The sequence below is a fragment of the Callospermophilus lateralis genome, chromosome 13 (genome assembly GCF_048772815.1).
Source record: "Callospermophilus lateralis isolate mCalLat2 chromosome 13, mCalLat2.hap1, whole genome shotgun sequence".
Classification (NCBI taxonomy): domain Eukaryota; kingdom Metazoa; phylum Chordata; class Mammalia; order Rodentia; family Sciuridae; genus Callospermophilus; species Callospermophilus lateralis.
Window position 1 is genome coordinate 76,861,625 of NC_135317.1, and position 11,600 is coordinate 76,873,224.

The following is an 11,600-nucleotide window of genomic DNA, read 5'->3' on the forward strand; positions in this document are numbered from 1 at the left end:
CTATTATGTTCTAGTTCCAGTGTACCCACCCACCTATATTTCCCTGATGTGACCTATTAGGATTGATTTTGTAGTTACCCCATGAAAATGAAAGGCCTTCCTCCCTTTTCCTTCATCCAGTTCAAGTGTTGGTATGCTGTCAGTGCCTAGCTTTGGCCTCCCTGTGCCTTCGTGTTCATATTGTAAACATGCCCTGACTACCTGGCAGGGCTGTTTTGAAAGACTATGGATGTTAACAGCTCCAGAAAAACAACAACAACAACAACAACATAAAAAGACCTGCTAATACACGTGGATAGCCATGTGCCGTCTTCCCTCTCTGGTTCACTAGTGTTTATCCTTCTTGCTGTAGGAAAGTATGATAATTCCGTGGATGTCTACGCTTTTGGGATTCTCTTCTGGTATATCTGCTCAGGCTCCGTCAAGCTCCCTGAGGCATTTGAGAGGTGTGCTAGCAAAGACCATCTCTGGAACAATGTGCGGAAAGGTAAGAGCCAAGGCATTGCTCTGCCTTCACTCCTTTAGTGCAGAGTCTGGCATTGCAGCAGGGCCCTGTCTCCTCCACAGCAACACATGCATATTTAGATCATCCTGGAATCCAGAGAAGACATAAGTCAAACCTTTGCTTCCAGGCAGCATTGTGTTGAACTATCTCAAAATGCTTTTTTTCTTTAAAATTTCCTCTTCAATTTCCTATGTCAAGTGGGTTCCAGACTTTCTTCACTGTTCCTATTAGATTCTAACCTAGATGTCTGTAGTGGAAACCAAAGCTCCTTTTACTCTTTAGTTCCCTGAGGCCCAGCTGGCCTGGCCAGCTGGTTGGGTTGGGCTCTCTCTCACTGACTCTCTGATTTCCATGCTCCTTTCTCTAGGGGCCCGCCCAGAACGTCTCCCTGTGTTTGATGAGGAGTGCTGGCAGTTGATGGAAGCCTGTTGGGATGGTGACCCCTCTAAAAGGCCTCTTTTGGGCATTGTCCAGCCCATGCTCCGGGGCATCATGGACCGACTGTGCAAGTCAAATTCTGAGCGGCTGAACAGAGGACTAGATGACTCTACTTGAAAGCAAAGACCTTTCTCCTCCATGCTTTGTTTCTTTTTTCCTCCCTCACCTTTTGGGCATGGGGAGAATTTGACTTTTTTTTTTCATTATAGGGAGCTCCTGAGAGACTGGTGCTTGCTGGTCAACTTAAAACCTTCCTAGGCAGAGATGGCTCCTGGACAGTGGAGAGTTGGATGACTGAGCATTCTGGGCGGGTCATGGATGCCCCATCCTATCCCTTTGTCAAAAAAGATTGTCTAAGATGTATAAAAGCTGAGGAATGTAATGCTCTGGCCTCAGAACTAAAGGAGGCAATTGTTACCATTGTCTATTCACTGTATTATGTTTCTAAGACAATAAGTGGGACACTGCAGTGGCAATAGTACTGAAAATATTATTTTCATGATTTCAGCACTATCTAGGAATAGTTTGATTCTACCCAGTGGTAAGGACCACTTAGAAAATTTCAGTTTGGGTCAAGATTGTGTTAACATAGGGACACATGACAAAACTTGTGGATACCTGAATCCTGCTATCTGTAACCAGGAATTTCAGGTTGTAATGGTCAGAAACCCCAGTAAGGGAGCTAGAAACAAACCTATCTTTTCCTCACAGTGCCAGTGTGTTTACATGTATAGGGCTACACATCCCTGATTCCTGGGAGGTTTCACTATTACAATACTAAGAGACCAAAAAAGAAAGAAAAGAAAAAAGTGTGCATATGTCTGTATATACATAAGCTATTGGATTTTGAGTTACTGCTAACTCCAGAACAGAATCTGTTCTTCTACCCTTGGGTCTTCCTCCCATGCCTCTCCCTTCTTTTGATCTTAGGGTGGGAAAGCTCCAGATTACATGGTACTTAGGATCCAGTGAGCAGAACTGACTTAAAGTGAGGCTGTGGGTAAGACCTGAGAGGGGCAACGAGAAGAGGCCACGGCCTGCATATAGCCTGTTTGAAGAGTGCATACCAGCTTGTTTTCAAAACTTTAATCAGAAACTCTTTGGGGGGTTGAATCTAACACACTAATATTTTTAAAGCTTTTGACCAGTGGTTAAAAGGCCAAGGTTTCTTCTGTCCTTTCTTTACCTTATTTTTAATATAATCTGTTACAAAAAAAAAGGAACCAGATGAAAGAGAAGAATAGCTCTGTGGTAGCTCAGTGTGTTGGTGGCTGGAAGCTCTGCTCCCTTCTGAGTGGTCTTTGGTGGTGTTCTTATGAAGTACACATAGAGACAAAGATGGACAACTCCAGTCAGAGGAGTTTGACTCTGGTGCATCTCAGGTCTTGACTTCAAGCCTTCCACCAACAAACTGTTCCATTAGATTTAGAAACACAAGTAGATGAAGAAATTGTGGAGGTGAATAGCCTCCATCCATCTGTCCAGTCTCAAGAACTCTGGTCTGGCCTTTTGTGTTCATCTCCAAAGTGTGTGAATCAGGTTCCCAGTAGGTGTGTAAGATGAGTGTTACAGGATTGGAGCTGTAGCTCAGTGAGTGGCAGAGCGCTTGTCTAGCATGTGTGAGGCACTGGGCACTGGGTTCCATCCTCAGCACCACATAAAAATAAACAAAGACGTTCTGTACATTCAAAAAAAACTAAAAAGATGAATGTTACATTAGCTGCTGGGATTTTCTAGGTTTGTCTATAACCAAATGACCATCCCTTACATATTTATGGAGTATAAGTGGAGTCTAAGACATTTTTATGTAACTTTTATTAAAGCTTGCTTTTAACTCTGGTTATGATGCAGTTGAGCACAATAACCCTTAAGCACTGCATCCCTTCAAAACTTATGTCATACTATAGACCTTTTTATTTGCAAATGATAAAGGGGACCCATTGTCTTTGGGTTCGCTGGTTCTGGCCTTGTTCTGGTAGAATGTTCAGTTTATCTCAGAACCTGAACACCTGTTTAGCTATATACTTCAAGTCACTATTCTCAGCATGAATTTGTTGCCTTCTGGGAACTATGATGGAACTTACAGGAAGCCAGGTGTCAAGTTAAAGGAGAAGCAAGTAGTCTCTACATGGGTGAAAATCATTATAATCTGTACTGTATGAAATTTCAAAGAATTCTTATATAGTTAGTTCCTGTTGTCAGATCTTTGTCTTCTAAACCTCAAGTAATCAGAAGTCTGTACTTCCATTGTGGAGACTACATTCCTAACATTCTTGCAGAGCCTTAGCTCATACTCCAGTCATACATGGGAGGTCAGATTTTCCTACCCGAGTTCCTTTTCAGTTTATCCCTGTGGCTTAGTCTGCTCTGATACCAGTTTTCTAGCAAGTTCTCTACATTTTTTTTCCCAGTGGGAGGGAGGAAGGGAGGAACTAATGTTAAGTCAGGAGTTGTTTTACAGTTAATTTTTAAAAAGTATTCTGAGAAATGGTGCAAGATACTCCTGAAAGTCCCCAGGCTAGCCAAAGTCCACATGGATATTTGGGGGCATTATTTAAACACTCAGCAGGCTGAGTGCAGGAATATATGTGTATGATGTGTGTATATTTTACTTTTGGTATATAACTTTGTTAGCCAATTTTGAATTCTTAGCTCGTTGGCACCCATTATTATTATTAATGTGATGGTATGCCATGAAATGTACTGTATTGTATATTACTTGGGAGGACACTAGGCATTCAGAGAAGCGTGCAGCACTTACTTAGATGATACAGTGCTTAGAATGGCTGAAGATTTTACCTCCCAGCTTCAGTTAGTTGTGTTCCCAAGTGGTAAGGTGAGATTGTGACTTAGGGAGGAAGAAGAGTGGCATGAAGAATTATCCTCACTGTGTTCAGTCCTTCTAAAGAATTGAATGAGGGCATTTTACCCTAGCCTCAAAATGTTTACCTGGCTATTTTTAATGAAATATTGCTCATTTTGCTGAGTGAGAGGCTTCCTGGAGAGCAAGAAATGATGGTGACACCTGGGGCCTGGGATGGCTGACTTTGTGCCTAGAGAGCTAGTAGCAACGTGGTTGCCTAGGAACTGCTGTTCCGAGAGGTGTCCACAGGCATCCCTGGTTCTTGAACCGCCTATTACTGCTCCAGGAAGGGGACTGCACTGATTGTTCCCAAACCAAAGAGAGTCAATTTTGACTCCATCAACTTTAAGGGGACAGAGCCTCGCAGCAACTGCTCCTAACTTAACACTAAAGCTGGAGGAAACAGTGGAGGAAAGGATTCATTACTGATAGATAGGACTAGGGGAATGATAGAACTTTTGACCAGTACCTGTAAACTCCCAAATGCAGTTTTGTATCTTTGCTTGGGCTGCCAAAGAAAAGTTGGAGGGCTGGGGGTATAGCTCAGTGGTAGAACATGTACTTACCATAAACCTGGCGGTGGGTTCAGTTCCCAGCACGAACAAACAAACAGAAAAACCAGAAAAGGTAGAGTGTTTGGAAAATTTTTTCCTGACAGAAGTGGCTCAGGATGGCAGGACTGCGGAGTGACAACCGCACTAAATGACACTTTATTTTTTTGGCTTATTATTTAGCACTGAGGAGCCCAGGGGAGTGGTGATTACAGTAGCACTTTGGGAAACTGAGGTACTCTCTGGCCATGCTTTGGAGAGACACCATGCTTGGTATTCTGTCGGGCTCATCAGGAAGCCTCCAAAGTTCAGGTTGTATCAGAGCCGAATGAAGAGTCTTGGAAAAGTTCATTGCTGAAAGGGGAGTTACTTTAAGTTTTCAAATCTTGATTCTTGGGTTTGCTGGATTAAATAACCCACTTTTTCTTTAAAAGAAAATGAGGTTTATTCTAACGATGGGGGTGGGATGGCTTAGAGCTAGTATGATAAGTGGGTAAGAAAGGAGTGATCTGGAGGCACTTGCTTTGAAAATTCCCCCGAGGTTTTAAGTAGCACTGTAGTTCTTAAAAGAGTTTTATTGTTAACATCATCTGCTTTGTTAATTTCTAGTCCAGTTGAGGAGATGGCAGAGACTGTTGAGAATATCTGACCTGGGGATCCCAGCTTGCTCAGAGAGTCCATAAAGAAAATTGGCCTGGACAGCTTATGGTCTTTATGCAATGTTTTTTTGTTTATTTTAAAGAACTAATGTTTATTACAGTGTTAAATAAAAGTGTAACATACTAAGTGTGTAGAATAAAAGTGCAATAACAAAAGAAAATTACTTTGGCACAAACGTTAGTCTCTATACTCCCTTCTTTCCTATACTATCTGGCTTTTTCCAAATACTGTTACAGCACGACCATGATGTATGTATTTTTAAGAGATGCAACTAGGGGTCAAGTCTTCATCAGTGTAATTTTGAATGGTCAGGTTTGGTTTTTTAGAGTATTCTGTATAATCATTAGGATGCACAAATACCAGATGTGCTATATAATAAAGATCATATTAACATGTTAGTTTTACATCTGTTTGGCTTTGGCTTTGATTTCACTACCCATGTGAATAGGATGCTCCCTGATGCATTCCATTCCACTGCTGTAAGTCTTGCCCTTTGCCTTAGGGGAGACTGATGCCACACGCCACTCCTCCAGCAGGGGCCTTATTCCATAATGGTCATTACTCTTGGTAACTGAATATTTTGCATTACTACTACCAGCAGTGTATTTTTCAGACCCTATCCTGAGGTGACCCCCTTTACTCCAATTTTCAGCACGAACTTGCAGCATTCAGAGTTTATACATGAGTCTAGTTATTCCTTGTTAACTGTGAGCTAATTGGGGGCTATAATCTATGTATCAGTTTTTCTGCATTTGGAATACTTTGAGTTCATATAGGCCCACCCAACTGTTCAGGTTTGCTTGTCCAGCAATTCCTGAAGGTGCCAGTGTGGGCCTCCGCCTGAAGCAGCACTGTCTAGTCCCCACGGAAGATCATCACACAGTGTGTGTCTTCTCCCATGGGTGTATTTGTTTTGGTTTGTTTGGGGTGACTGTATCATATTGAACATGTGGCTGAGTCACTGTTTGCTAAAACTGCTTGTGATTTGACTGCAGCACAAAGTTGGCCAGGAGATGGCAGCACGTCTTAAAGAGTTAGCGAGTTTCTACTTCTTAAGAGAAAAGTTCAAAGTGAACATCTGGTTGGTCCCCAACCTAGCCTACACAGCAGTGGTCACACAATGCTGGTAAGCCTCTTCTGCTGGTGAAACCTCACTAACTCCAGCAACCCTTCTCAGCCAGTCATACCCTAGCTTTTATGCACATACTCTGTATTCTCATATAAAGTTCAATGTAATTGAGCTTCCTTAACCTCCCCCCTTCCCATTGCTACATTGGAAAAAATAACATGTGGTATACACATTTTTAGATTTAATATGCTCTTTTAAGCAGGCATGTTCCTTGAAGTAGGGCAACTTGGGTGACCTTCCTGGTCCTACGTTTGAGTGAGGCTCAGAGGGGAGAGACTACCAAATTTTTGAATATTATTAAATTCTTCAAAATTTCTACCTTTAGCAGAACTCCATGAGGCACTAATTGAACAGCCTCCTTTTGAAACAGTGTACTTATCACAAGTGGTCACATGCTGATTGAGGCCCCTTAGGATTCTTCTAGGGATAGCTTCTTCCTTAATATACTCTGAAGGAAGCACTTCAAGTCTGTGGGAAAAAATAGACTATTCAATAAAACTAGCTATCAACCTGTCTGTTTCTGTAACAAATACCATAAACTGGGTGATTTTAAATGATATACACTTATTTCTGACAGTTCTGGAGGCTGGGAAGTACAGGGTCAGGACGTTAGCAAATTTGGGTCTGGAAAGGGCTGCTTTGCTTCTAAGATGGTGCCTTGTTGCTGTATTCTTTAGAGGAGACTAATGCTGTAGAAGCACTATGGAAGCACTGAGGGCAAAAAGGGATGAACATGTCTTTAGATGGTGGAAGAGATGGAAAGACCAGGCAGCTCTCTAAAGCCTCATTGATCCCATTCATGAGGACAGAGTCCTCATGGCCTAATCACTTCTAGTGTTAGTCAGGTTTCTGTTATAACAAATATCAGAAAGTATTAACTTATGAGGAAGAAAGGTTTATTCTGGCCCACAGTTTTAGAGATTTTTAAGTGTACAATATGCTGGCCCTGTTGTTGGTGAGGCAGTGTATCATGATGGGAGTATGTTGTAGAGCAAAATCATTTACCTAATGGCTAGGGAGCAAAGAGAGAAAGAAGGAAGCAGCCAAGGTCCCACTGGCCCACTCTAGGGCATGCCTTAGTGATTTTAGGATATCCCACTAGCTCCATCTTTTAAAGCTTCCACCCCCTCCCAAAATCACTACACTAGGAACCAGGCCTTTACCACATGGACCTTTGGAGGATGTCCAAGATCCAAACTAGGGCACCTCCCAAAGTCCCCTAATTACTATCACCTTGAGTTTTAAGTTGCAACATATACAAGAGTCATATACATTCAAACAGTAGCACCATCTGAGAAAAAATAGACTCAAATCCTCATCAGAACAAACAAATAGGAGCTGTGGCTCAGTGGTAGAGCGCTCGTCTAGCATACGTGAGGTGCTGGGTTTGATCCTCAGCACCACACTAAAATAAAATGAAGATGTCCACTTACATCTAAAAAATATTAAATTTTAAAAAAGCTCAGTTGGTGCAGTGGCACACACCTATAATCCTAGCCACTCAGGAGGCTAAGGCAGAATTGCCAGGCCAGCCTGGGCAACTTAGCGAGTTTCTGTCTCTAAAAGAAAAAAATAAAAAGAGCTGGGGATTTAGTCAGTGCCTATCATTCAATTCCTGGTACCAGAAAGAGAAAGAAAAAAAAATTATGAAAATATGTTTGTTTATAGAACAGAGAACTTCTTTGAATGTGATGGGATACCCAGAAATCATAAAGAAAAAAATGATCAAAATTTTAAAAGTTATGTACAATCCAAGACACCTAAACCAACCTTAAGAGGATAATCACTGGGCTGGGGATGTGGCTCAAGCGGTAGCGCGCTTGCCTGGCATGCGTGCAGCCCGGGTTCGATCCTCAGCACCACATACAAACAAAAACGTTGTGTCCGCCGAAAACTAAAAAAAATAAATATTAAAATTCTCTCTCTCTCTCTTTCTCTAAAAAAAAAAAATTAAAAAAATGAGGATAATTGCAGTAAATAGCAAATATAAGGTTCACATACTTAGTATATGAAGAAATCAGTAAGAAAAAAATCATCTAAAAATAGATCACTAGTAATTATTTGAAAAGATTTTCATCTTGCAAGCAACTGGGTAAATGCATAAGAAAATGAAAAAGCTATTTCTTTCTATTAATTTACTAAAATATACATACTTAAAATTCTCTGTTCATGGTGGTGTAGGGATGAGCACTTCTCTATGTTGGGAAGCTGCCAGAGCAGCAGAAGTGGCAGTACCTATAAACACCTTAAATGTATACTGTATCCTTTGTCCCAGAATGTTTTCTAGGTGGTCTCTATCTATAAAAATGTTTGCAGAAGTGGGCAAATCTATAAAAGGGTGTTTATTGCATCATTATTGGTTGTATGAAAAAGTTATAGGCAACATTAATGTCTGGCAATTGGTGACAAATTATGAGACTCATCTCTTTCTCTTATAATTTAAGAAAATGAAGTCTGGCTGATTTAGGAGAAAGGAAATACATTTTGGAAAGATATTAGGAGTTCACAAGATCAATAGGAAATGGAGATCAGGCTCACAGAATAGAGTAGGAAGTAGGGCAGCTCTGCAGGCTATGGCCAAGGCCTCCTTATATCTGTGATGAACACCTTACTCCCTCATAGGACATGGTGTGGAGGGTTTTCCCAACTGGGAACTTTAGCACTGAGCTACATGCCCATCCTTTTTTATGTTTTATTTTGAGACAGGGTCTTGCTAAGTGCTTAGGGTTGGCCTAAGCTAGCGAGGTTGGCCTCAAACTTGTTGCTGGGATTACAGGCGTATGCCACTGTGCCCAGCAGGTTGGGAGTGTTTCGTAGCCCATATGGAGGCAAATGTGACTGGGGCTTTCCCTCAGTGCCACTCATCTACCGATCACCCTAGATACCCCTGAGGGCTGTCGGGAGGGGGCTCAAGAGAAAGGAACCTTAGGAATACATCTGAGTGTAGCCCAACCGGAATTCCGCAGTTGTTCCAAACTCCTTCCTCCACCTCCATGCATCCGAGGCAGATCGGGATTCAGGACACTGTGTACTCACGCCAATTGCTCTCTGGGCCCACACAGAAAAGTTGGAAGCGGCTTTGACAGAACCCAACATGCCTGCTCGGTATTGAACAGGTGATTGAGAGCTGCCTAGGCTGAGAAACCTCTCACCCGAGTCTTGAAGAGTGGCGGCTGCACTAATTGTGTTTAAGTAGCCGTCGGGTGCCCACCTCACCCTCCAGAAAGAAAGAGAGAAAGATGCACCTCAAACAGACATGGGGTGCGTGGAGATGGCTTACCTCGGTGTAGAAGAATCTCGGTGGGACCTCCAATATGTTACTGCTGTTGACAGGTGACGAGTCCTTGCTTCCCCAATGTTGAAAAATAACACCAAAGAAGCATGCCGAGACAAGGTCAGAGTAGAAATTGGAAGTTTATTAAAGGACAGCAGAAAAGACTTCTCCTGGAGGAAGAAGGGGACCCAAGAGGTAGAATCCGTGGAAGTGCAGTTGTCTCCCCTTTTTATAGTTTTGGTGATGGAATGTAGGTTGGAAGGCCCAGGGGTGGGACACAGGTAATCTGGGCAGGAAGGACTTCATTATCACTTCTTGGGATGGGCTATCTCCAAATCTGTTGGGGGCTGTTTCCTGGGTTCCATTAACATTTCTTTGGGGTGGACTTTGGCCTAGGGCCTTTCCAGGACTTCATTAACATTCCATGAGTTGTCCTGCATTTCCAGAATCATTGTCGGCATGGCCTCCATTTTAGATCCTACTCCATATTAGACCCGATTTACCTAACTACACTGACTACCTAACTTTAAATCTGGTTTCACTAATAGCAGTATATTTTTCAGCATGAACTTGCAGCAGAGTTTATACATGAGTCTAGTTACTCCTTAGTATACTGTGAGCTAATTGGGGGCTATAATCTAGAGCTAATGTGATAAGTGGGTAAGAAAGGAGTGGTCTGGAGGCACTGGCTTTGAAAATTCCCCAGGAGGTTTTTAAGTAGCACTATAGTTTTTAAAAGAGTTTTATTGTTAACATCATCTGCTTTGTTAATTTCTAGTCCAGTTGAGGAGATGGTAGAGACTGTGAGAATATCTGATTTGGGGAGATTTGCGTTTCAAAGTAAGTCCTGGCTGAGGTCTGGAAGGAGCAGGGAAAACTGCTATTCTGAGCAGAAACCTCATACCTAAGGCATTTTAACCTTTTTTTTTTTTTTTTCCTAGTTGGTATTTGGACAAGTTTGAATGGTGAAAATTATGATACCTTATTTTCTATTAATTTTGAGAACAAAGCTATGATATTAAGCTCTTTACTGAGCAGGTCCACTATTTTGTGTGACCATTCCTAGAGCCTCAACAACGAACAGGTTAAATTTTGCTCCATAGTTGAGAACAGAGGCTCAAAATAAGGCCCATTTTAATGTCTTAAAGGCTTCCAAAACCTGTTCATAACTCAGAGGGGGAGTAAGCTTTTTTTGGTAAATTTATCCTTTAAAAGTAGGTGGTCCTTTGTGGATTCAGGATTTAGGGTGGTGTGTTGTCTTGTAAAGGTAAAATTTCTAAGCTGATTCTAAGCTGCAGAGCCTGAGTTAAAGTGTAAAAGACCGGACATTGTAAAGTTTCTAAACTGCAGGGCTTGGGTTAAAAAGTAAAAGACCAAGTATTGTTACAATTCCTCTGCTACCCCCGGAACCTGTAATCTCGGTAGCTGTTAGGACAATACCCGAACTGCCCAGTAAATATTCTCACTGACTCCTCTGGTTGTCTAATAACTTGGGGTTCTGTGAAGCTGGCACGTAGGCATCGCAGGACCTAAAACCAATCAGTTTAAATGTGTACCCCGCTTAGAAGTGACCAATCACCCCCATCCAATCTGTTCCCGCCAATGAATGTACTAATCAGGTCTCAGAGTTGTTGTTCAATTTTCCCGCGCCTCATGATGATTTGTTCTGATGTATGCAAAGCCCCCTGCCCTCTCCAAAAAGTGTACTTAAGCTCTGCCTGACCTCTGCTCTGGGCTCTGGGCTGCTCTATCTTCCTGAGTGAGCCTGGAGCTTCAGCATGCTGAATCAATAAAACCCCTTCTGCCAATTGCATGGAGCCGGTCTCTTGTGGTCTCTCCCTCTGACGCTTCGCCGGAGTCTCTCTGAGTTTCTCTCAGAGTCTCTCTGAGTTTCTCCATGAAAATAGTTGGGCTTTCCTGGGGGCTCAGAGTAATCTCAGAGATCTTGGAATAGTTAATGGGCTTTTGCCTGATCTTCCTGAGGGCTTCAAGGACTAATATTTGGAAATGTGTCATTTTCCAAGCATCCTGTTCATCATTTAGGTCCCAGTCAGGATGTTTCTGGGAATTGCCTGTGCTCTAGATGAATAATTACGTTTGTTTCTAGTTTGTGATGCTGGGGCATGGGCAAGATGTAGGTCCATCCCCAAATTCTTTAGCTACTTGCTTTAGGATGGTGG

The 11,600-nt window shown here is 42.3% G+C and overlaps 1 protein-coding gene across 1 annotated transcript in view; it reads left to right on the top strand.

Moving 5' to 3' along the window:
- The window catches only part of Dstyk (dual serine/threonine and tyrosine protein kinase), a 53,339-nt gene extending 47,918 nt beyond the window's left edge, over positions 1-5,421 (top strand). The window contains exons 12-13 of the mRNA XM_076831437.1: positions 353-487; positions 873-5,421. Coding sequence (XP_076687552.1) covers positions 353-487; positions 873-1,060 — 323 coding nt within the window. The 3' untranslated portion in view covers positions 1,061-5,421. The remainder of the gene's footprint in view (positions 1-352; positions 488-872) is intronic.
- Positions 5,422-11,600: the final 6,179 nt, after the last annotated feature.